Genomic DNA, 27,759 nt, shown 5'->3' on the forward strand with positions numbered 1-27,759 from the left:
CCAAACTAGCACCAATGTGGCAATGGCAGATAGTCAATAAATATTTGCAGAATTAAGCACCTGCTGAGAATATTCCTATTGAATGGAATTTATCTTCCTTATCCTAATATTAAGGTGCTGCATGATCTAATTCTAAACTACCTTTCCTTATCACATCCTGAATCTGCCTAATATTGCCATGCCTTTACTCACAGACTCACCTACTGAGAATATTCTCTTCCCCTCCATATTCTACTCAAGTCCTAGAAGGCCTCATTCAAGAGTTCTTACTCTGAAAGCCTTACCGCCAACTCCAAGAAAGAAGAAAGCTCTTCTTTCTTTGAACTCCCCATAGGGCTTTATCTGCATCTTTCTTAAGATGTTTACCATTCTTAACTTTGTATTTTAGGTATTTACCACATTATCTACTAGACTATATCCTCTTTGAGCAGCAGAAACCAGGTATAATTCATTTGTTTTAATCACTCCACAGTCCTTAGCATAATACCACACAGATGATAAGTCTTTTCCTGAGTAAACAAACATACCATATTGCATGTCTCAGTTTACAAAACACTTTTATAAACATTTTTCGTCTGACTTGCTCTTCACAGCAACCAAAGTACACAGAAAGATGAGAGAAACTAAGAAGAGAGTTAAAAATTTTATGTAGAGGCCAAGAGCTATAAAGAAGTAGAATCAATACTGAATACCAAGTCTTCCAATTGAAAGCCAGGCATTCTTTATTGCTACCACATCAAACTACATCCTTCCCCTCCATTTATTTCTTACTTGCCTTTATGGATCAAGTTAAAGTCCCAACTCTGTAACCTCCCCATTTGCTGAATAATACTTGTGACATACTGCCTTGTATTCTATGTCTATCAAAAATATAAACTGGATTATGCCACACCTTTGCCTAAAACTCTCCAATGGCTTCTCACTGCATTTAAAATTAAAATAAAAATCTTTGTTGTGATCCACAAGACCCAAACTGCCTCTCATCTTCATTACACTCTCCTTTACTCACTAGGTCGCAGTCACTAGTCTCTTTTATGATTCTTCAAAGTTATGCTTCTTCCTGGTACCTTGGCAATACTGTTTTCTCTTTCTGGGATACTTAGATCATCACATAGTTGCTCTTTCTTGTCATTCAGGGCTCCATATATTTATCAACACCACAGTGAGCCTCTCCTCAGAAAAATAAATAAGCACATCATGTTCCCTCCCCGCTTCCAACACTGTCTTGTTTATTACTCCATCCCAGTGCCTAGAACTGTGTCTGGTATGTAATAAGGAATCAAAAGATATTTATTGAATTGATGAATAAAAGAGCAAAGCACATGTTTATTATCCGTTCTCTAACTGCCCATAAATGCTAACTTTGTATAACTGATACCCAGCTAACTAATAGGCAAAGGTCCACTGATGAAATTCTACTTAAACTAAAAAGATTTAAGAGACAGAATAACATTTAGCTAATCAGCTTCTTCGTATAAACACTGAGATGAATTTATCATTTTATTAACAACCAACCATTTTATATCCATTATCCCATAGGGATTTAATGAACAAAACTAGTTTTTCTGTTGTAAAACTATATTCATTCCTTATTTTTAATGACTAGAGTCTCTTCTTGATTAGAAAAATATGTAATCACAGAAGAAATGCAAACGGGCAGTAAAGAAATTTAAATGCTCTCTTCTCTCTCATAACCAGAAAAGGCAAAATAAAGCAATGGTAATTAATTTGCATCCATCAGAATGTCAAAAATTGGAATTCTGAAAATATAATTTATGAAAATGCACAGAAATGGTCAGTCACATAAATTATCAGAAGGAATATAAAATTACTCAGCCTTTTTAAAAGGCAGTTTGGTAATATCTATCAAATGCTTTTGATCTGCAATTTCACTTACGAGAACATATCCTACAAAAACATTTCCATATGTGTCAAAAAGTTATTACACAGATACTCTTTAAAGGACTGACTATAATACAGAAAAAATGAAAAAACAGTGCCCAACAACTTTTAGGTAAATAAAACTTGAAACATTTCAGTATGGAATTCTATGTAGCCAATTTGGAAAGATCTTCAAATACTACTGCTAAAAAAAAAAGTAAATAAAAATTTATGGCATGGTCACATTCTTAATGTTTACATGTACACATGTTTGTATGAAAGTATATACACAGAAAAAACATATACACCAACTACGTACAGAGTTATACATTTTAAAAGGAACAGGAACAAAAAGGACATCAAGGGTAGCTTTCACATCTTGCTGTATATTCTTCTGTATTGTTTTCAAGTCTCTCATATATAAGATTTTTTTTTAATGTTTATTTATTTATTTTGAGAAAGAGAGCAAGCAAGCAGGGGAAGGTGCAGAGAGAGGGGGAGAGAGAGAATCCCAAGCAGGCTCCATGCTGTCAGTGCAGAGCCTGATGTGGGGCTCAAACCCTGGTGAGATCATGACCTGAGCCGAAAACCAAAAGTCAGACACTTAGCGGACTGAGCCACCCATGCACCCCTCATATGTAAGTTTTAAATACAAACAGTATGGGTTTTTTAAAAAGGTAACACAATTTCACTGTAGAAAACTGAAAAGTACAGAAAAGTTTAAAAATAAATACTCATAGATCTTGCCCATGGTTCTGTGGTAGCTTGTATGCCCTTGACTGCTACTGTTACTCTCGAATAAACCCACTTTTGTTAGTAAAAATAAATTTAAAAAAAAATTTTAATGAAAATAAACACCAACAGTGGTGCCTTGCTGGCTCAGTTGGTAGAGCACGCAACTCTTGATCTCGGGGTCGTGAGGACAAGTCTCACACAGGGCATAGAGATTACTTAAAAAACATTAAGTATTCAAAACTCATCAAAAGAATACACAAACACCAACAGAAAAGTTTAAAGATGAATACCACCAGAAATTACAACAAACCAAAATCTATGCTATAAAGAAAACTTGTCACTTTCTTTAATAAAAATAAAAAAGGCTGCACAAATTATTCTTACTACAGTATACCACCTCTTAACCTTAAAAAATTAAATTTAGAAAATCATGACTACTTAAGTAACACTAATTAAAGAAAATACTATGAACATTAATGCATATATTTTTTTTTAATTTTTTTTTTCAACGTTTATTTATTTTTGGGACAGAGAGAGACAGAGCATGAACGGGGGAGGGGCAGAGAGAGAGGGAGACACAGAATCGGAAACAGGCTCCAGGCTCTGAGCCATCAGCCCAGAGCCTGACGCGGGGCTCGAACTCCCGGACCGCAAGATCGTGACCTGGCTGAAGTCGGACGCTTAACCGACTGCGCCACCCAGGCGCCCCTAATGCATATATTTTTAACAATAAAACATTTTTCAAATGTTCCTGTAGGAAACCAATATAGCTAATCATTATCATTACGTACATGCTACAAAATAGGAGATTTTCCTCTTTTCCTGGACTCTGTAAGAGTAATAAATAATTACACAGGCTCATATATAAGGGTCAAGCAAGGCATCTAGAATTTTTCTGACACCAAAAATTAGACCCCAAGGGAAACAACTTTAACCAAAAAATAAAAGTAGGATTTATGAAAAATTCATAGCTAACATCATTTTGTGGAAAAAGACTAAAATGCTTTTCCTATAGGATCATCAGGATCAACACAAGGAAGTCTCATTTTACCACTTCTAATAAACATTGTACTTGAGGAGCGCCTGGATGGCTCAGTCGGTTAAGCGTCCGACTTCAGCTCAGGTCATGATCTCACATTTCGTGGGTTCAAGCCCCACATCGGGCTCTGTGCTGACAGCTCAGAGCCTGGAGCCCGTTGCAGATTCTGTGTCTCCCTCTCTCTCTGCCCCTCCCCCACTCACACTGTCTCCGTCTCAAAAATAAATTAACATTAAAAAAATAAATTAAAAAAAAACCCACAGAACATTGTACTTGAGATTCTAGCCATTGCAACTGAGCAAGAAAAAATAAGTAAAAGGAATCCAGACTGTATCCATTTGCAAATGACATAATCTTGTATACAGAAAATCCTAAGAAATCTACTAAAAACTATTAGAACTAATAAGCAAGCAAGATGGCAGGATACATGATCAATGTAGAAAAATCTATTGTAGTTCCAGACACTAGCAATGAACAATTAAATGAAATTACAAAAACAACTCCCATTACACTGAAAAAGTATACTTAGGAATAAATCTAACAAAAAAAAGTTCAAGGATTATCCCCTGAAAACTTCAACATACCACTGAAAATATTGAGGGAACATAAATAAATGCAAAGACATTCCATACTCATATATTTTATGACTTACCATTAAGATGGCAATACTCTCAAATTGATCTCCAGATTCAGTGCAATCCCTATGAAAATCCAAGCTGCCTTTTGGCCAGGTAAACCTAAAATTCATGTGGAAATGCAAAGGACCCCTCTCCTCCTCCAAAAAAGAGGGGGAAAGGTCAAAGCAATGTAAAAGAGCAAAGCTGAAGGACTTGCACTTCCTGATTTCAAAAATTACTGCAAAATTAGAATCAAGCACTTCCTGATTTCAAAAACTACTACAAGATTAGAATAATCAAAACTGTATGCTACTGGCTAAAGATGGACATGTAAAATCAAAGGACTAGAGCTGACAGTCCATAAATAAACCCTCTCATTTATAGTAAGTGGATTTTCAACAAGGGTGCCAATACAATTCAATGGCGAAAAAAATACGTAGCCTTTTAAATAAATAGTGCTGGCACACTGGTTTTCCACACAATAGAGTAAGGGTGGACTTCTTTCTCTCACCATACACAAAAATTAATCCAAAATAGATCAAAGATCAAGATACAAAAGCTAAAACTATAAAACTCTTAGAAGAAAATATAGGAATAAATCTTTGTGATGTTCAATTAGGCAAAGACTTCTTAGATACAACATCAAAGCACAAGCAACAAAAGAAAAAATAAACAGGACTTGATCAAAATTAAAAACTAATGTGCATTAATGGATGTCAACAAAGTGATACAATGGGGGAAAAATGCAAATCATGTATCTGTAGCACAATTTAATTGCTCCTAGTCATTGTACTTGGGTTGTTTCCAGTTTTGTTGTTTTCTTTTTCTTTTTTTTTTACTAGGTAGGCATTATACCTCCCATTTTACAAAGTAGAAAGACCAGAGCTCAAAAACTGAATTGCTTGATATTGCTCTGCTATGAAAGCAAGAGAATTAGTACCTAAATCCACATCTATATAATTTCTAGTCCTTGCTTTTTCCTTTATAGTGGATATTTACCCAATCAACCCAAAGTAGAAGGTCTGCCAACCAGACAGTAGTCTTTTGGTTGTTCTGTTAACACCTCACCCTAGGAATTCTCTTTTTTTCTTCTTATGAGTCCATAGACAATGACTCAAAAGCTAAGTGACTTGTCCAAAGTTTACACTGTGAGAATGGCCTAAGCGGTTACAAACAAGTTACCTAGGAAGAGTCCATTATTTTGCACTAAATTAAAATGAACTCTCGTGAATACAAGAGTTCTTCTTTCTAGAAGAAATGTCACAGTCATATTAGTACCTAGAATATATAAAGAATTCAAGACATTCAACAATAAGAAGAAAACCCAATTTTAAAATAGGTGAAGGATATGAATAAACATTTCTCCCAAAAAGATATACGAATGGCCAATAAACATATGAAAAGCTGTTCAACATCATTAGTCACTAAAGAAATGTGAATCAAAAGTAAGAGATACCAGGACAGATGTAATAAAAACAGACAACTATTGTCAAGGATATGCAGAAATTGAAACCCTCATATATAGTTGGTTGGAATATAAAAAATGATGCAGCCACTTTAGAAAAGAGATTGGCAGTTCCTTAAGATGTTAAACAGAATTACCACATGACCCAGAAATTCCACTCCTAGGTATATATACATCCAAGAGAAATAAAACAGGGGCACGTGGGTAGTTCAGTTGGTTAAGTGTCTGACTTCAGCTCAGGTCATGATCCTGCAGTTCATGAGTTTGTGAGTTCAGGCTCTGTGCTGACAGCTCAGAGCCTAGAGCCTGACTCCGATTCTGTGTCTCCCTCTCTGCCCCTCCCCTGCTTGCACTATCTCTCTCTCTCTCTCTCTCTCTCTCTCTCTCTCAAAAATAAACAAACATTTAAAAAAAAGGAAGAAAAGAAATAAAAACATATCTCATGCAAAAAAAGTCTCATGCAAAAACTAAACACAAACGAAAACAAGAAACTAAACACAAATGTTCAGAGAAGCATAATTCATAATAGCCAAAAACTGAAAACAACCCAAATGTCCATCAACTGACAACAAAATGTGGTATATTCATACAATGGTACACTATTTTTCCCTAAAAAGAAATGAAATACTGATGACACATGCTACAACATAGATGAACCTTAAAAACATTAAGCCCAAATGAAAGCAGTCAGTCATAAAAAACCATGAATCATATGATGCCATTTATATGAAATGTCCAAAATAGGCAAATCCAAAGAGATAAGAAGTATATTGGTAGTTGCCAAAGATGTGGGGAGGTGAGAATGGAGACTGACTACTCACAGGCACTGAGTTTCTTTTTGGAGTGATTAAAATGTTCTAAAATTAGTGGTGATGGCTGCACAACTCTGTGACTATACTAAAGGCCACTGTCTGTATCAGTTAAAATTAGAGTAAATTGCATGGTAGGTGAATAATATCTCAAAAAAGATGTTATTTTAAAAACTAGAAAAATTTAATATAAAACTGAAATGTTTTGTGTTTATTTGAAAAGTATACTTCCTTTCATGTTCCTTATGAAACACTAAAAGTTAAGAAGATAAAAGACACATGACTGACTTTTTACGGATTTGCTCAGGCAAACAAGTTCTAGTCCACTGAGCACATAAACTGTGTTTGTCTTCATGTTTCACTGAACCATGCCCTGAGATATGTTTTTGAAGAGAGAAAAAGGAAAGATGGTGAGAAAAGTAGAGGGAAAGCTTAATACTTGATTTGCACAAAGGCACATACTTTTGATAGGTCCAGCTCTAGCCATTATTAATTTATTCATAAATCAATATTAGACTCTATTAATATTAAAAGGATTTTTTTTTCAAATTCTGAGGTGCTGGATATTTTCTTATCCAAACCAATTTAACATCATTTGTTAGGCATCTATTTCCTATCACGTGCTGTGGTAGGTGCTTAAGAGACAGTAAGATTAAAAAAGAACCTCATGAGACTTACAATCCAGTGACTGAAGCAAAAACAAAATATTATGTAAATTCTTGTCAAACTACCCAAGCCAGAAGTGGAATAACTTAAAGTAACAAAGGGGCGGGGAAGGAAAGTCCATGTAGAATTCCATACCCAGCAAAAATATCTTTCAAAATAGAGACTTTTTCAGACAAACAAGACAGCAGAGTGGCATTGGTAAGAAATGCTGAAAGGGGTGTCTGGGTTAAGCATCTGAATCTTGATCTCGGCTCAGGTCTTGATCTCAGGGTCATGAGTTTAAGAGTTTAAGCTCTGCATTGGGCTCCATACCCAGTGTGGAGCCTACTTTAAAAAAAAAATAAAGGCTAAAAGCTATTTCTCTCACTATAGCAAAATACTACCTCAAAACTTGGATCTACACAAAGGCATTAGAAGTGTTTCAAAAGGTACATTAAGGGGTGGCTTCGTGGCTCAGTCATTAAGCAGCTGACTTTGGCTCAGGTCATTATCTCACAGTTTGTGAGTTCGAGTCCCACATCAGGCGAGCGCCAGTCCTGCTTTGGGTTAAACACAAGTCCCAGGTGAACACCGCTTCTCTCTTTCTCTCTGCCCCTCGTGGGATTCTTCCTCTTTCTCTCTCTGCCCTTCACTCACTTGCACCCTCTCTCTCAAAAAAAAAAAAAAAAAAAAAAAGAGGTATATATTAGATATAAATTTTTTTCTCATTTTTTTAATTTCATGTCTATAAATAACGTACATAAGTCATACTTCTGTAGAAATAACACATATGACAGGAATGGTACATAAGAAGAGAAGGAGGAAAGAGAAGCATACTCTTGCAATATTATATTATACATGAAGGTAGCCTGTGATAAACTAAAGTGGTACATTATAAAACCAAAGAGAAAGTCTTTGTGACCATAAGTTAGACTCAGATTTGCTAAATTAGATTTCATCAAATTCTGCTTTTCAAAACTACTGTTAAGGAAAGGCAAGCCACAGAATAGGAATACTCATTTACAAACTGACAAAGCTTATATATATCTGTAATATGTACAGAACTCTCACAATTCAATAAAGCGAATAGCCCAATTCATAAAAAATATGGACAAAACATTTTAAGACACTTCACAAAAGATATGAAGAGCAAATAAGTATATGGAAAGATGCTTAACATTATTAGTCATTACAGAATTGCAAATAAAAGCACAATGATGTACCATTACACATCCACCAGAATAGCTAAGAACAAAGACTGATAAAAACAAGTCAGGATTTGAAGCTACCAGAATGGTCATACATTACTGACTAGAATGAAAAATGGTACAACCATTTTGGAAAAGAGGCTGCTTATAAAGTCAAAAACTCACTTCCTATACAACACAGCAATCCCACTCCAAATTTATTCATGAGATATGCAAACAGAAAAAAACTATTCAAATGTTCACAGCACCTTTGTTCATAATAGCCAAAAACTGGAAACTTAAATGCTCATCAACTGGGTGAATGGACAAGCAAATTATGGTATACCCACTGACTGTAGATGTAAATGGAATACTACTAAGCAATAAAAAGAAACAAACCACTGGGGCACCTGGGTGGCTCAGTCGGTTAAGCATCCAACTTCAGCTCAGGTCATCTTGCGGTTTGTGAGTTCGAGCCCCACATTGGGCTCTGTGCTGACAGCTCAGAGCCTGAAGCCTGGAGACTGCTTGGGATTCGGTGTCTCCCTCTCTCTCTGCCCCTCTCCCGCTCATGCTCTGTCTCTGTCTCTCTCTCAAAAAATAAATAAACATTAAAAAATTAAAAAAAAAAAAAAGCACTCAAATGCACATCAACAACAATGAATTTCAAAAGTATGCTAAGTGAATGGGAGACACCAAAGATTACATACCATATAATTCTACTGATATGAAGTTCAAGAAAGATAAAATTAATGTGACAAAAAGCAGATTAGCAGTTGCCAAGGACCACAAGCAGAACAGGGGACAAACTACAAAGGGGCACAGGGAAGTTTTTGGGGTAATAGAAATGTTCTTTATCATGATTGTGGTAGAAGATACACAAGTATATCTATTTGTCAAAAGCATTTAATTTTATACATAAATTGGGAAATTATACTGTATGCAAATTATACCTTAATTAAACTGACTTTTTTTTTAATGAATGAATGAAATATGTCCAGTATACCTGGGTGGGAAGGGACAACTCAAATTAATTCAAGCCTGGATGTGAGAGGTCACTTCTAGATGACATTAATGAAGAGGACACCTCAACTATGGCTGGAAGAATGGACAAGGAGGATTAGCCAGCTGAGAGAAGGGCATAAACTAAAGTGTAGGGCACCTGCAATTCCATGTTTTTAACATAGTAAAGAGTCCAGCTTGCCTTGTGATCAGCATATATAAATAAAGGTAGTGTGGGTCGGTCTGGGGTAAGGAATCATAAATGCCCAGTTTAAGAATTTGATTCGGTAAGTATGCTTCAGAGAAACATGATAGAATCAAAATGGTATTTTAAGATTAATTTGAACACAGAAAACAGGAAAGTGTCTAAGAGGAAAAACCCAAAGCAAGCAAACCCCACAATAAAAGCGTAAAGTAAGGAATTTCAAAACCAAAGTAAGAATAGATAGACTAAAGACCACTGCAAAAGGACCAACAGAACAAGCAATTCACTAGAACTGGGGAAGAACAAGAGGCAAGTGAAGTTATTACTGAAGTTTTGGACCTAGGTGCCTTGGAGAAACTGTCACTTAAAACACATGAATACATGGGGGGTGGGAGGGAGGGGAGGGTGGGTGATGGGTATTGAGGAGGGCACCTGTTGGGATGAGCACTGGGTGTTGTATGCAAACCAATTTGACAATAAATTTCATATATTAAAAAAAAAAACCATGAATACATGATGCATAGCACTTCTTAAAACAGAACATTATATAAACAACGTTAAAAAAAAAAACAAAAAACAAACCCATGAAAAATAGTTGCTATGCCACAGAAAGTTAATACCCCTAATACACAAAAAAGCTTACAAATTAATAAGAAAAACAACGAAGAGAATAAATCAAGAAACTAAAACACTCAATAAATAGATGAAAATAAAGTCAGTCTTATTAGATATTAAAGAAAAGCAAATAAAAAAATAATCGCGTATCTGACAACTCCGAGTGATGATAGGTCTGAGGAAATGAGCAGTGGCACATTGTTGGGAAATAAAAAACGGTAAGAGCCTTCTGAAGGACAATATGACAGTGTATCAAAATTACAAATATGAGTACCATTTCTGACCCAACAATTTTACCTCTGAAAAGTCCAATATATGGGATTTAACGGGACAAATGCACATACAAAATATTTGCAACAAATACATACACATGTCAAAAATAAAAAACTAAGATTCTAGCAAAATGGACTTGGCCAAACAAGTTACAGTACATCCATACAACAAAATAACAAAAGCCAATAAAAAGAACATACTACAGAGTACAATGTACAAAACAGCATTGTAGTATATTCCCATAATTCCTAAGATTTATATAAAATCTTTTGTCTCTATGCTTTGCATATATGCATAAGTCCCATATATTATGCAGAGAGAAGTCTAGAAGAATGTTATTCAGAAATGTCAAAGATGATCATCTCAGGTGGTTGGATTCAGAAGGACTTTTAATCTCTCACACTGTTCTGTAGTAACCGAAAAACCATGATTCTCTAGAATCTTTGTAAACAGGTGAAAAATACTGAAGAGTAGCATCAGAAGAAGAAATGATTTGAAGAATGGTGAAATAATTAACTTAATATTAAATAAAGTAAGTTTGGAGAATCAATAACATATCTCAGTGAAAGTGCCTCTGTGCAACTGAAAATGCAGTAACAAAAGTGGGGAGGCATGCAGCCCATTAACTACTTTCAGTTTTCAGTTCCTCTCACTACCTTTTTCATTTCTTTTTTATAAACTCCAGTTTTTAAATGAGCAAAGGGGAAAAAAAGAGCAAGACAAACCAAGAAACAGACTCTTAACTATAGAGAACAAACTGATGGTTACCAGAGACAAAGGGATGAAGGAATGGGTTTTGAAATAGGTGATGGGGATTAAGGAGCGTACTTGTCATGAGCGCCCGGTGTTGTACGGAAGTGATGAATCACTATATTGCACACGTGAAACTAGTATTACACTGTACATCAACTAACTGGAATTTAAATTAAAACTTTAAAATTAAATAAATTCCAGCTTCTAACCTAGATTTTATTCTCTACATTCATTTTGCTTTCCAAATACATTAAGCAAACTAGATTCTCTCACGATTTACATATGTAGAAATTCAAGTAACAAAAATCACTGCAAACAAGTAGTACTTCTGATTCTAGCTTGATACTTTTGTTTCTGACATCCACTTAAAAGCATATAAATATCTAGCTATGAAACAAAGCCAACCAAAACCAAAATAACAACAATAAAAATTTAAATGAGGGGTGCCTGGGTGGCTCAGTCGGTTGAGTGTCTGACTCTAGACTTCACCTCAGGTCGTGATCTCGTGGTTGGTTCGTGGGTTCAAGACTCCCACGTCCAGCTCTGGCCAGCAGTGTGAAGTCTGCCTGGAATTCTCTCTCATTCTCTCTCTCTCTCAAAGTAAATGAATAAATTAAAAAAAAAAATTAAGTGATATTCATAGAGAAAGTGTAAGACAACAGATTAAAATGATCTAAAATATAAATATTAAGCAATATTAATTTTCAACTTATTTTTCAGAAACAGCTACAATTTTTCAGTTAGGAAATAAAGCTTGACATACAGTCAACTTGTTCAGAAAATTTTCACCAAGAAAAGCAGATCACTTATCTTGATTACTACCAGAGTGCAAATATAAACACTAGGTCTGAATTTATTCTACTCACACAGAAAACGAGTTCCAGCATCTTCAACTCATGCCAGTAAAGAAGCAGCTAGAAAAAGGAAGTTCTTAGCTTTTCTCCTTACAAAATAAAATAATTACTTCATCTATCCTAGAGTATATGTGAACCAAAATAGCAAGTATTTTTTTTTAATTTTTACTTATTTATTTTGAGAGAGACAGAGAACGCAAATGGGAGAGGGGCAAAGAAAGGGAGAGAGAATTCCAAGCAGGCTTCATGCTCAGCATGGAACCCAGACGCAGGCTTGTGGGATCATGACCTGAACCGAAATCCAGAATGGATGCTTAACAGAACGAGCCACCCACGCATCCCCAAAATTCCAAGTTAAGAGACACAACTGGATTCTGCACAAACGCTGATTTTCATTAATCTATGGTGAAAAATGCTATCTAAACTAACTCAACCACTAATCAACACACTTTAAAATTTGTCCCCTAGGAGGTTACAATCTTACAGAGAAAACACAAATGTACGCAGCCAAATAATTCGAATATTAAATAGAATTTTTTGAAGCTCTATAACAAAGATAAAGCAAAGTGCTGCAGTAATATAAGAATTAACTTTTTCTAGATGAATGGAGCAAGACCTCAACATGGTTAAACTGGAGCTAGGATTTGAATGCAAAGCCGGAAGCAGAGAAGAGGGGAAAACAGGGGCATTTCAAGGTAAAAGAACAGCAAGAGCAAGAATACAGAGAAATAAAAGGGCCTCTGGAAATAGAATTCTGATAGAATGGGGCCTGATCATAAAAGGTATTACCTGAAAATCCACTGAAAAGTCTGGACTTAATTCTATAAAATGGAAGTGACACAATCTAACCAAGACTTTAAGAAAATTCTCCTGATGGGGCACCTGGGTGGCTCAGTCGGTTGAGCGTCCAACTTCGGCTCAGGTCACGATATCACAGTTCGTAGGTTCAAGCCCCATGTTGGGCTCTGTGCTGACAGCTCAGAGCCTGGAGCCTGCTTCAGATTCTGTGTCTCCCTCTCTCTCTCTGCCCCTCCCCCACTCATGCTCTGTTTCTCAAAAATGAATAAATGTTAAAAGAAATTAAAAAAGAAAATTCTGATAAAGAATGAAGTGGGAAGAAAGAGATAGAAGAAGAGAGAAGAAAAGAATGGTAACAGGAAGTCTGAGTGAAAACTAGGGCCTGAACTAAGGTGCTGAATGAAAATGAAAACAGGAGAAATACCAGTGTTAGAACAAATATATGATAAATGGGGCAGGGCACCTCGGTGCCTCAGTCAGTTGAGCAGTGTCTTGATTTCAGCTCAGGTCATAGTGTCACAGTTTGTTGGTTCGAGACCCATGTTGGGCTCTATACTGACAGTGCAGAGCCTGTTAGGATTCTCTGTCTCCCTCTCTCTCTGCCCCTCCCTCACCTGTGCTGTCTCTCAAAAATAAATAAACTTAAAAAATATACATGTGATAAGGACTACATAGATATAAATGCTGGGTAAAGTTTGGTCAGAGAAGAAGCAAAACACAAGCCTACTTTGAGAATGAAATAAGTGACTACAGGTTTGGACACTTAAGACACTTCACCTAAATTTCCATTCCTTCTGTGTATTTCTTCACTTATTCTAGTATCCTATACACTCAACACTTTTAAAAAAAGCATTTTAAGAATTACATTCATCTAAGGATACTACCATTCTAGTAAGTACAAACCAAATCAGTAGCATTATCGGTTAATAGGAGCTTTTTCATTATCCCGGAGCGGTTTTATTTTACATATTTTTGAACACAGATTTTAAGACAATACACTAAATAAATCATGACAGAGGTATCCCAAATCATATGCAAGTAAATACTAATAACTTCACTGATTTACACCTAGGGTCCACCCATCTTTAGATTTTCAGGGTCTCTATACTATCCTGTAATGGAGGCTTTTGCTCCATTTAAAATAGAACTTCCACAATTTCAGACACAGAACCAATTACAGTATATATAACAATTTATTATACTGGTTGTAACTGATGAGACTTGAGTGACTTCAGATCAAGACATTCCATTACAAAACAACTGTCAATAAGTATAATTAAAGCCTTCAAGGAATGCTTTTAGACTCATATTCATAAAAACTACAAGTTAATAAAGACCAAATGAGCTGAAACAATCTTTAGAGAAGAATTTCTTTTTTAAAAATTTCAAAATGCTGCAAAGATGGCCAGGAAAAAAAAATCAATAAATAACCAAACAGGGAGATGAATTTCAGCAAAACAGATTATCACATGAGGGGGTCAGCTCCCTTGAAAGCCAGCTCCCTTTAATGCATGACAATACCAATACCTAATATCAAGAACACATACTTCAGTCAGCCCTGGGTTTGAATCCAAGCTGACTTAACTTTTTATAGCTTCAGTTTCCCAGTCTATCAATAGAAGTGTATCTTAGGGGATTTGAGGGTGAATGTATGATAAGTATTTATCAATGCCTGGCATATAGTAAAATCCAAGTCTCAGTACCATTCCCTCCCTTTATTAAACAGCTCTCTCTTCAGTACACTCTCACACTTACGATAGGGCCAGTCGGCAAAATTATGTGACTTCCCACACCCCGATAGTCAAGCAGTAAAGAAAATATGGTAAACTGGTTATACAGAGAAAACGTAAAGCTAAGGAGGGACTGATGAAAAGAAAAGCAGGAGGAGAGGACAGAAAATTCAGATGAAGGCCTAGAGAAAACTGTGATTTAGAAGTCAACAGAATGGAGAGGATTTATTCTAGGAATTAACACCAAGAAAAAACTTCATACCATGGTTTCAATACCATTTTCAATGTGCATGCATTTCCTTAAAATATTACACTGACAATTTATGAATACATTAGGTCCATGTGGACTGGTAAAAGATCTCACTGATATTTCTCATAGCATAGCACATGGTCTCTATTAAATACTTATGCAATCCAGGCCCACTGTAATATTTCACATGCTCCATAAACTCCATCATCCCTTCATTTACCCATTCAACAATTATTAGGAGACTACATGTGCCAGATGCCATGCTGAACACCAGGAATACAGTGGTGGGCATGACAGGATAGCTGCCTTCACAAGGCTCACGATCTAGCAGTCTATTCATTAAACAACATGAGACACTTAAGACATTACTAAATTCTGAAAGTAAATAAAACTTTTAGCATTAAACTGGACAAGTTCAATTTCCTAAACAGTTATAACACATTTGTTATATTTAAAAATCTTTAAAAACCACACCTCACGAAAAATGAAGTTCTTGGCCCTAGAGAAGAAAAGAAGACATGGGAAGTGTCTTTACATTTTAAAGAGGTGGCATACAGGTTTGCTCTGTATCATTCCAAAGGGATAAACTTGAAGCAATGGGTAGAAAGTTATATGGAGATAGATTTCTGTTTCAATGTGAAGAATTCTAATAATTCAAACTACGCAATAATAATTCGACATTACATTTCTATCATAATCTATAGTATTTCTATACTTTACAAACACAAATTTTCACTTAATCCTTGAAATAATCCAAAAATCACAAGCATTTTCCCATTATAGTTCAGAAACGGGAGCCTTTAAGAGAGGGTCTTGCTAAGTCAGGACTAGAATTCAAGTCCCAAATCTAATGGAACAGGCCATCTCAAAATAATGTTTTCCCAGGTCTGGATGTTTCAGGCGCACACCAAATGCAAATGGACAGCTGTCAGGAATGTTGGCCAAGATACTCTAAAGCCTCTTCCAAATCCAATCCATTAGAAATACTGGTGGTCAGTATAAACACCATGAAAAGATTCAGCAATGAATGGCCCTCTAGAATGCAAGCTCATGAGGGTAAGGACCTCATCTTCCTTCACCAATCTATTCCAGTCCCCAGAACAGTAACTGGCATATAATGTGCTTAATAAATATTTGCTAATAAAGATGAATAATCCTAATCATACATACCACTACTCTACAACATATATAAAATACACAGCACCATAGTGCAGGGCCTTGCTAAAGTAACCAGCAACTAAAAAACCAAACAAACACATAAATCTACTCTTATATTGCATCATACGCTTAAAAATTACAATGTAAAGCGCTGAAACTTAACCTAATCAGTTTTCAAAAACAGTCAACTGCAAAAAAAAAAAAAAAAAAGAAAAGAAAAGAAAAGAAAGGAAGACTTTTGGCAAACCTAAAATATTTTAACTAAAAGTAAAATGCAAAGTCTTACAAGATATAAAAGCTAAGTGGTCACTGTTAATAGTCTTTATTAAGGCATCAACTAGCATTTTAAGTGTACTTGAACACTGTAAGAAACACATGTACACAGATGTTTTCATTTAAAGACAAACTCACACCCAGATCTCTACTCCAATCACATCTTCACAAATATTTACTAGGCTGACACTTCAAAGAGATCTGCTAATTTTACAGATACATGAATTGAGATTCAACATAATTTCTACTTAGAGATTCTTAGCATCCACTTGGCATTACTGCAAACTAAGGCCAATAAGAAAAGCATAACAGATGCAAACGTCATTCTGTAATACCCTAAAATATAAAGCCTAGAATTTCCAGACAGCTCAAGGAATTAAGAACCTACAAAATATTCAAAAGTTATTTTTAATTCACTTTGCTTCACAGGTATGCATATATCAATGCACACACTTTTCCTGAAGAATTACGTAACAAGGTATAACAACTACATAAAAGATTTACTCCAATTTCACTAGATTAAATTACCCCTTTTAAAGATTCCTGAACAAAGATCCTGATATTTAAAAGTATAGCTAACTTATGGTAAATGTAAACAGTAACCTTAAAGTAATGGTAAATAGTGTAATAGTGTAAGGATGTACCAGACCATTTGCTTGGTCACACCAATTAATTATACGTCATTAGCAACTGGGTGGTCATCACAAACCAACAGAGAAACCACAATGTTGTCATTTTTTTTCTACTTTTGAACACTTAAAAAAACATTCCACACAAGAATATCACAAATCGGGCATCTTCCTTGTCTTGAGAATTTAGAACTATAAGGCTTCCACATCTTTAAAGAATAAACTTTACAGAAAACCTTTTTCTGTCGTTGTATTAATCACCTGAAACATCTGAAATGTACATCTAACTGACATCAGCAAGTGATTCTGATTCTCTCCTACAATTTAGGCCCTAGCTTCAGTCCGTCCCTAAATCTCCAACGATAAAACCTCTTCATAGGGCTTTCAAAATGATGACAAATTAAAACATCTAGGTTTACCCAAAGTAATTGTGCTGGAAAAGCAAAGAGCAGTTGAGGGAAATCTGTGAATATATCAATGCAACAAGTTGAAAACTTCGAACTCTTTCTTAGAAATTTTCCCTGCACGAGCGAGAAGAAAAAAACTGCGGGACCTGTTGCTTTGTCCCTCCAACCCACTAAAAGGTGTCGTGGGCGCGCGAAAACGCCTCTCCCGACTTGAAGCCCAGTCTGAAGATGAGTTTTCTAAGGCCGGTTGTAGAGCTAAGTGGCTCCAAGAGGCCAATCACCACTTTCCCTGCCCCCTGGGGATCTGGCCAGCGCTGCGGAGGACCGGCGCGCACCAGGCGGCGGACTCACCTGATCACCGGGCTGTAGGGGCTCCGGGAGCGGCGCCAGCTGCTGCTGCTGTAGGGGCTCGGGGACACGTCGCCGCCCCGCTCGTAGGAGCTGTGACGGCTGTAGCTGGGGGAGCGGCGGCGGCTGTAGGGGCTCGGGGAGCGTGGCAGCCGCCGAGAGTACGGGCTGCTGCCACCTCCTGCCGGGCTGGGGGACTTGCGGCTTCTCAGGCTCTGCGAGGCCCTGTGGGACACCGGGCTGTCGTCCCGGCCTCCCAGCGGGCTCAGGGACCGCTGCCGCCGCCTGTAGGCCTTGGGCTCGCTCTTGTCCTCCCGGTAGGCCTTGGGCGGCTCCTTGTAGGCCGAAGGCGGCTCCTTGGACGACTTAGTCCGGCTCCGGTGAGCCTTCAGGTCTCGATCCTTGCGGCTACTGCTGCTGCTAGACGTGGCCGAGGCGCTTTTCCGGCGGCCGCCGCTGCTGCTGCTGCTGCCGCTCTTAGCGGCCTCGGCCCGCTCCTCGCCGCTGTGGCTGTGGCGGCTGCGGGACTTGGAGGCCTCGCTGCCGCCGCGCTGCCCGTCCCGCCGCCGGTGCTCGCGGTGGCGCTCCTTGCTGCGGCCGCTGCTGCTGCGGCGGTCCCGGCGGGGCCTGCGCTCCGACCCCTCCCCGCGCCGCTGGGTGCCGGAGGAGGAGGCCGGACTCCCGCCGCTGCCCCCCGTTCCCCCGGCAGCCGTCGCCGCCGTTGCCGCGCTGGCCCCCCCCAGCAGCAGCCCCTGCTCGGACTGGGAGCTCACATCCTCGTATTCCACCAGCGGGGTCACACCCCCGCCGCTACTAGCACCGCCACCGCCGTCCTGCTGCGGCTGGGGCAGCGAGAAGACCCGACGCTTCTCCGCCTCCTGCCCGGCGCGGGGCCCGCGGCGCCGCTTCTGCCGCCCTCCTGCGCGCCTCTTGCCTCTCGCCAGCCGCTTGACCTCCAGAGGGGGGCCCGGGCTGAAGCAAGAGGAGGAGGCCGCGGCGGCGGCGGCTGCGGCGGCGGCCGTGCCGGGAGCAGCCAGGAAGAGCAGAGGCGGCGGGGGCGGCGGCGGTTGCAGGAGCTGCGGCTGCAGGAGCGGCAACAGCAGCGGCGGCTGCTGAGGGGACAGGAATCGCCTCCGCTTGCGGCGTTCCTCCAACTTCTTCTCCGCCCAGCTCAGGCCCCCGCCTCCCCCCAGCGCCGTGTCCGAGCTGCTCGGCATCGCCTAGAGCCCGCCGCAGAGCGCGGCGCGGGTGCGGCCTCCTCCCGGGTCAGATCCTGGCCATCTCCCCCGCCGGAAACGGGAACTGCGGCGGAGGGACACCGAGCACCAGGGCCGGCCAGGGGACGCGCCACGATAATCCGGGTCAGGACTCGGGTCCCTGGGTTCCAGGTCACAGTGGGGTATGCAGCGGCCTCCGGGCCTGAGGGAAGCAGGAATCCGGGTGGCAGAGCTCGCGATCGTGCTCGTCGTCCTCTCCTCAGCAGCAAAAACACCAGATGCGCCGGGCGCTGACCTGCGGGGGAGTCCGGAGTCCTCCAAGTGCCCCCGGGGGTGGGGGAGCGGCCTCGGCCGCGCTCTCGGCTCGGGCAGCGCAACGCGGAAGTACCACCTTCGTCTCCGCTTCACTCCATCGCGCCCTGACGTTGGGTGCGAGTTCAGGGGAGGGGAGTGGGCGAGACAACAACACGCCTCCGCCGCCGCCTCCTCAGCGTCGACGTCGTCCTCCTTGGTGGCGGCGACACACGGCGGGCGCCTCGGAAGTGGCCTGGGCCTGACAACTCCCGGCCTAGGGCCTCGCGCACTCTGCCGCCCGCAGGGACGGGCGGCGGGGCGGGGCGAGGCGGGGGCGACCGGGCTGCGGCTCACGGTTGGGGCAGCGAGTGTGCGGGGCTGGGCGGGGGGCTGTTTCCGGGGAGATAGGGGCGGGGGGGGAGTTTCTGAGCCTGTGGCGGTGGGTTCGGGCCCTGACTTTCTTCTTCCTTCGCCGCCGCCGCGAACAGAGGTGGCGGAGCTCCCTTTTCCTCCGCTCCCCCCCCCTCCACGAGGAGGCTCCTGGTGTGCGCGGCCGGCCCCGGCTCGCTCCTCCCCTTCCCTCGCCGATCTTCGTCAGGAGGAGGGAGGGCGACGGGACTTGCTGGTTGGGCCCTAACCTCCACAACCCCTCCTTCTCGCCTCGCTCTTTCGGCCTTTCCCCTCGGCCCTGACGCAAGGCCGGGGACGCGCACGCACGTCACGCTCCGAGAAAGCCGAAGGTGAGTGGTGTCGGGGCAAAGGAGGCGGGAACAAAGTTGCCGCGCACCAGCGTGCTCGCTCCCGCCGGAGACGGGCGTGCGGGCCGGAAGTGGCGTAACGTAGAAACGGCTCCACTTCCGGTGAGGGTGGGACTCTGTGAAGAAGGGTTAAAGAAAGGAGAGGTTTCGTGTACCGCCCACTGCTGTCGCTCGAGACTCTCGCAGTGATGGCACGCCGGTCGTGCCTGTTGCGTCCAACGCGGTGTTGCACCGCCCGCCTGTTGAAAGGTCACGGCGACAGCAAGAATCTAGAGACTCATTAGTAACGCCGTTAGGAGCCTCTGGGCTGGGTAGTCATTCTGTCTTGTACCCTCAGCCAAATCCCGGGGATGGAATAGCTGCGACAGGAAGAGAGAGGGCACCGTGCAAAAGAGAGCAGAAGTGGCGTTGGTTTAAACTGTCTTACGAACACCCAAGTTGGAGGCCCCATCTTAACCTAAAAGCACACTTGGGAATCAGAGTCTTGAGCTTTGGTAACACTGAAATTTACTTTAAAAAAGAAAGAGCCTTGAATTGATTTGGGGAATAAATAAAACTTCCAAAGGAACTACTGGAAATCCCAAAATTATTACCAGCAGCTAGAAGTCAAAACATTTTGCTCAAATGAGGACTGCCCTCTTGGCACTTCACCCATTTTCTTCTTAATATCTAAACCTATGGCGCTGCCAAACGTAGCCATTCGGTGACCTCATGTCTCCTTTCTTGCCTTCCCAAATTGTCTTTCAGTTATAGACTGGGCTCATAGGATAATTAGATTGAAATTTAAATGGGTTATTGGCTTTTAATATACTTGAAAAAAAGCTGAGCAGTCCATTCAGTGGCTACAAGTAGTAACCCCTTTACGTGTTTGTTTTTTCAGATCATCAGTTGGTTCTTAGTTCCCAAATACTTGGTATGCTTCCATCATTCATACCTTAGTGTAAATATTTTAATTGGTTTGACATCCACTAACACTGTATTTCAGACTGGACTAATCTAAGCTAAAATCAGACTTTACTGAAAGAAAGAATACAAAGGGTATGTGTTTGCTGAAGGATAAAGGAGGAGGCAAAGCATTGCCCAGGAAGGTAGGCCTGGGTGGGCCACACAGTGGGCTCTACTGTGCAGCCAGAAGGAAGTGGTAAGGGCACTGGAAAACGGAATAGAAAAGTAAGGGCCAGGGTGCCTAAAACAAATTCCTCCTTGGCAGTATGCTGAGTGAAGGTCGTATAGCCCGCTAAAGACCAGTTAGGACATGGTTTTTTCCAAAAAATAGGATTAACCTCTACTATCATCGTACTTTGAAAAGCCTGGAGTAACAGAGCAGGGGAGCAAGATAAGAGATTTATTTAGCAGTTTCTCAAATCTATAACCAATTTCACGTGAGAATGTGATCTATACTTGTAAAAAAACTTGACCCATAATTCATGGGCAGCTTCCAGGCCAGGTTGCAAACAGAAAAGATGTACTAAAATATTTTTAGTGGGATTTTGCTGCCCACATGTTTCTGTAAAGATTCTATCTTGGGAGCAATGGGAAGAAGTGGAAGAAATGAAGCATTTTGAGCTCTTGAGAGATACCTGCCTGCATACAATGAAATACTAATAATTAGTAGACTCCAAACTAAAAACAAAAGACAAAAACAAAAAATGAGAAAGACCTTCAGATTAAAAGCCATCTGTTTCTATAAGCTTGTCTACTTGTCTTCATATAAAGAGGTTTGAAATTGCCAGTTGGGACTATATTTTAGTATTTTCCTTTTTGTGTGTTATAATTTATTGCCTCTTGATTTTAAAAGAAAAAAAAACAGGTGGTAAGTTTTTTGCTTTCTTTATCTAACAGTCATATCGTATCATATCAGCTGTTCTTAAAGTATGCCTTGAGACTAAAACCTATTCAGCAACTCATGCAGTCAGAACACTTTTCCTAATAATAAGATATGATTTGTCTTTTTTATTCTAATTCTTTCATGAATGTATGGTGGAGTTTTCCAGAGACGACATGACATGTGATGACATCATCGTTCTGGTGGCTAATAGAATGTGTGCTTGTGTGTTCATTTGTTTTCTAGAATGTTCTAAGGTATTAGGTTTCTGAAATGTGTAAACATTTGGAAAATCTGCATAACTCCATGAACTGATATTTTCCATATGAGTAATGGGTGATGTTACAAAGTCATGAGTAAAACATTCATTCAAAGTGCAAGACTGACTGAGGGATTTTAATATAACAGTACAAAACATTCATGGATAGGATTTGAGATTCCACTTTACAACTAACCTTTAAGAAACTACTGTGGAGTTTTGATGTAATATCAAAGAATAACCACAATTATCTGGAAAGGGTATTAAAATACTCCCTCTCTTTTCCAAGGACATATCTTGTTCATATATTTTCACTGAAACAACATACTGCGACAAATGGCATAAAAAGGCAGAAATGAGAATCAGTTTTGGTTCTATTAAACCAGTCGATAAAGAGATCTCCAGAAAGGTAAAACAATAATCCTCTCAGTTTTGTTTTGTTTTGTTTTGTTTTGTAAAGATAGTTAATTTAAATGTGTTTGTTGTGTTAATATATGACGGGGTTATTGTCATTTCAGATGAATACTTTTTAATTTTCTCCACTTTTATTTTTAATATCAATAGATATAACTCACATAAACAAAAGCTCTTTGTGGGCCTCAAAAATTTTTAAGAGTATGAAAGGATCCTCAGATCAAAACCTTTGAGAAATAGTATATAAAATCATTAAAATTCTGATTCTCTGCTTCATGCTTCTAACGTACAAACTGTTGACAGGCCATTCACTATCATTCCAGGATCCTTATCACTAGGAATTTCTGCAGTGTCTTTCAACACTGTTCCGCCTCTGGAGAGGCTGGTTGTTTGACTTTCAGTTAGGTTTTTCTCCACCTTGAAAGAACTTAAGCTCTTCTTAAGTCAGCCCACTATCACATGGAAGATTGTCAACTAAAACAGTGGAACTTCTCAATTCAATAACAAAAACGTAGTGGCTAGTATTTACTGAGCACTTGCTGTGTATCAGGCTCTATGCTAAGTGCTTTATTTTTATTTTCTCATTTAATCCTCATCAGTACCTATAAGTAGGGTGACCATAGTTCTGGGTTTGCCTGGGGCGGTCCTGGTTTATGCCACTTGCTGAAGCGTAATTATTAATAGTATCCCCTTTCCAGCACATTAAGGTTTTCCAGTTTGGACATAAATTGTCTTCTCATCTGACTTATAGAAATTATTACCACAGTTTACAAATGAGAAAATTGAGGCATAGTTTGAATGCCTTGCCCAAAGTACATTGCTAGTAAATTTGGATCTGGATTCTAACCCAAGTCTGTCTAGGTTTGTAGTCCAGTCTTATAAGAATTACAAGATGTTTCACAGTGCTATCAGTCCTGAGATTTATGTTGAACACAACTATAGTAATAAATTTCCCAGCAAAAGGAAATAGAACGCAAAATTTGTAATACAATTTTAAGATCAATTTCACTAGTAAGACTCAGAAGCGAAAGATGTGCCTCTCCCATGCTCATCTTTCACACAGTTCAGAACCCACACTGGCTATCAACCCTTTGCAGAAGAGCAATGCTACCTCTGTGTGTGAGAGTGGGTGGGATTTGGGGGTACTGGGGGTAGAGTTCTTGCTGGTTCAATAAAGCTGAAGGATACCTATTTACAGAATAGGAATGGTGGACTAAACTGCTAGAGACCTTCCTAATATGGATTCTCCCTAATCATAAGTAACAGAACACTGGTTTCGGAGGGGGTATAAATGTGCCTAGCTAAAAACTACATCTTCCAGCACTCTGCAGGTGAAGGACAAGAACATATTATGTAGTTCTGGCCAATGAAATGGAAGCAGAACAGTTTGGATGAGGCTTCTGTAAATGCTTCTGAAAATGGAAGACCAGTTTAACTGACCTGTGCCTTTTGCCCTTCACCCTTACTTTTCTTTACGTCTGGATGCAATACTGGAATTTGGGCAGCCGTCTTGTGACTACAAAGGAACAAGTACGGGCTAAGGATTACTAGGTGGAGAGAGAGTGGAGGACCCTGGCTCCCTGAGGATGTTGTGGATGTGCCAAACCAATCCTGGACTGAAAAAGACATAAATCTGGTAACTGCTTTTTCCAGTTTTATTACAGCCAAACTAAATTCCTAAACACTTCAGTGTGACCCCATGCTCATCCCACTTCCATGATGGATATCATTAATTAATGACAGCACTCCTTCCTGCGCATCCTAAATATAGCCTCAGACTCCATCTCAAAATAAGTGCCTGAAACCCACACTGGAGCAGATCAGCCACATTGCCCAGCAGTTCGGGCTCAAGAAGGACATGGTGTGGTTCTATAGCCCTCATTAGAAGGGCAACCGATTTAGCAGTGACTATTCATGATGAGAGGATTTTGAGTCTGCACGCCTCCTTTCTCAGAGGCACCAGTATCCTTTTTCTATGGCACGAGGGCCCCATTTTGGTGCCCCAGGTTATGGGGTCCTTCACTAGGCTGTACCGCATCCATTCAAATTGAGGTGCCTGCCCCTTCCCAGGAATGGGGGGAGAGGAGTGGGAAATCTATGGGAAGAGAACCCTGGGGATTATATCAGGCCTTTGGGGATTAAGCTCTTCATTCACTAAGAAAGGAATTGGGAACACAAAGGGTGTAGGGACAGGGAGTTTGAGGAGTTAGTTGGAGGGAAGGTAAAGTTCAGTGGTGCTCTGTTTTTGTTTTTGTTTTTAATGTATTTTATTTTAGAGAGAGAAAGAATGTGTGAGCCCAGAAGGGGCAGAGGGGGAGACACAATGTGAAGCAGGCTCTAAGCTCTGAGCTGTCAGCACAGAGCCTGACACAGGGCTCAAACTCATAGGAAATCATGACCTGAGCTGAAGTCGGACGCCTAAACCAACTGAGCCACCCAGGTGCCCTTTTGTGGTGCTCTTGATTTTAATCTATACATCACGCATAACTTTTTTCTTAAGCCTGGGGGAGGCGCACACAAACATAGTATATTTCAGAATAAAAGTAAAACACAAAATTTGTGATAAAATTTTAAGATGAATTTTACTAATAATAGATGAAAATGATAGATGTGCTGGTCCCATGCTCATCTTTTCCATGGTTCAGAGGCCCATTACCAATAGGTCAGAGATGGTACCAGCAATTAAATCATTTTTCATGCCTGTCCTAGAGCAACTTTTGTAATTTTGGGGGGATTTGGTCCAAAAACTAGGATTCACACTTTGGCATAAAACTATGAACATTACAGTTATCTTATACTAGTTATGCCTTAGTTATAGAGATAAATCAAATTAATACATTGAATTATGTCAGAATTTGAAATGGATATACCTTTTTGGGATATTTTGTTAATGTGTAACTTCATCAGAATATGTACTCTTAGGAGATTTTCAGGAATATTTGGAAGTTCAAGTATAGAGCAAGAATACTTTAAATTTCCAATTATATCCACTAAGAGAGTTGATGGAGAAAGTGCAAACAAACATGAACAATTCATCTATGTTGTGTTAAAGTTCTTATTAGTGAAGTCATTATAATCTTAAAGTACACTATTGGTGATATAGATCAAGTGAAATGATTTCTCCAAGAACTTTTTAACTGACAATGAGAATCTTATTTTGTTTTCAGAGCATTACAATAAAAGTATTAGACTTAGAATTTAAGAATTGATTCACCTTTATTTTTATGGTCAGATCATTTTCAACAAGGGTCCCAAAATAATTCAATGGGGAAGAATAGTCTTTTCAACAAACGGTGCTGAGACAACTGGGTAGCCACATACAAAAGAACATAGTTGGACCCCCATCTCATACCATATTCAAAAATTAACACAAAATGGATTAGAGACCTAATATAAGACCTAAAACTATAAAACTCTGAGAAGGAAACATACAAATAAATATTTGCAATTTTGGGTTACATAAAATCTCAGATGAGATACCAAGGATACAAATGACAAAAGGAAAAATAGATAAATTGGACATATTATGATTCAAAAGCTTTGTGCTTCAAATGACAACATCAAGAAAGTGAACAGCTCATATGTGTGTGTGTGTGTGTGTGTGTGTGTGTGTGTGTGTGTGTTAAGGGACTTGTATCTAGAATATATAAAGAATTCCTACAACTCAATATTGAAATGAAAAAACCCAATTTTAAAATGGTTAAAGGATCTGAATAGACTCTTCTCCAAAGAAGATACAAATAGCTAAAAAAGGACATGAAAAGATGCTCAACATCATTAGCTATTAGGGAAATTCAGATAAAAATCACAATGAGATACCACTTCAAACACCAGGCTGGCAATAATCGCTAGATAAGTTTTGTTGAAAAATGTGGAGAAAATGGACCTTCATACATTGCTGGTAAGGAAGTAAAATTGGTATGGCTGCTTTGGAAAACAGTTTGACAGTTGTTCAAAGTGCTAAACATAGAATTTCAATGTGGCCCAGCAATTCTACCGTTAAGTATATACCTATGAGTTGTGAAAACCTATCTCCATGCAAAAACTTGTACATGAATGTTTATAGCAGCATAATAGCCAAAAAGTAGAAAGGGCCCAAATGTCCATCAACAGATGAATGGATAAACAACATGTGAGAGATCCATACAATATAGTATTTGTCAGCAATAAAAAGGAATGAACTTCTAATACATGCTATAACATGGATGAACTTTGAAAACATTATGCCAGATTAAGCCTTAGTTTCTGTCTTTTCAATGTTATCTAAAGTACAAAGTAGACAGGTTTTTTTTAAAGATTTTATTTATTTTTTTAAGTTTATGTATTTTGAGAGAGAGAGCACGCACATGTGCACACTCGCACACAAGCAGGAGAGGGGCAAAGAGAGAGGGAGAGAGAGAATCCCAAGCAGGCTCCTTGCTGTCAGTGTGGAGCCCAACATGCGGCTCAGTCTTCTGAACCATGGGATCATGACCTGAGCTGAAATCAAGAGTCAGAAGTTTAGCAGATTGAGATACCCACGTGCCCCGCCATTTTATTCTTAAGCCCTGTACAACATAGGTTGTGCTTAATGAATATTGGGAGAATTGATGGATTGATTTTGCCGATTTATCAATTAAAATAACTCTACTGAAAGTTAGAAAGTTAGTTAAAAATCCTAAGTAAAAAAGGAATTTATTGAAGATGTGTAAAGGGCTCACAAATTGAAGCTATAATACCAAGGCTTAAATAATAGGTAAAGACCCAGATAAATCCAGACAGCAAGGAAGCCAGAAAACGTGAGGAAGAATCGCTGAGGAAGGACACAACCACCTCTGTGGAAGGACACTGCTGTTTAGAGATAATGTCCCCACTAGTGTGAATTAAATCTCATCACTTCTTTACTTTTGTGTCACTTGGTTAAGATTCAACTTTCTGAGAAAAATGATCATTGGCTAAAGATCATGTGCCCATGCAGGCTGCTAGGGTAAATGGCCCCTTACACTTCCCGAGTGGGAAGGAGGGTGTGACCTCTCAACGAGACAGTGGGGGAATTTCCTCAAACAGGAAGAAGGGTTGGTTATGCTGCAGCCAAGAAAGTCCAGCTGTCCATTACAGCTGTCTAGAACTAAAGCAAAATATGTGTTCTCATACAGAGCAGTCTGTTTTGGTGCCATGTGTGTGTTTAGGGCCCCTGGAATGGCTTAAAAAGTAATAAAACACAAGAATTGGGCATGATGTTTTCAGAGAAACATAATCTTCATTTTATAATCAAATGGAATATTCAGTAATTTGGATGTGTTTATGCTAGAATTTTTACTTAATGAAGAGCTCAGGTAA

General features: G+C 39.7%; 1 protein-coding gene across 1 annotated transcript in view; it reads right to left on the reverse strand.

Moving 5' to 3' along the window:
• CDK13 (cyclin dependent kinase 13) overlaps positions 1–18,988 on the reverse strand; it is a 122,192-nt gene extending 103,204 nt beyond the window's left edge. Inside the window, 1 exon segment of the mRNA XM_030307715.1 lies at positions 17,677–18,988. Coding sequence (XP_030163575.1) covers positions 17,677–18,890 — 1,214 coding nt within the window. The 5' untranslated portion in view covers positions 18,891–18,988.
• Between the last annotated feature and the right edge of the window lie 8,771 nt (positions 18,989–27,759).

The sequence above is a fragment of the Lynx canadensis genome, chromosome A2, assembly GCF_007474595.2.
Source record: "Lynx canadensis isolate LIC74 chromosome A2, mLynCan4.pri.v2, whole genome shotgun sequence".
Lineage (NCBI taxonomy): Eukaryota > Metazoa > Chordata > Mammalia > Carnivora > Felidae > Lynx > Lynx canadensis.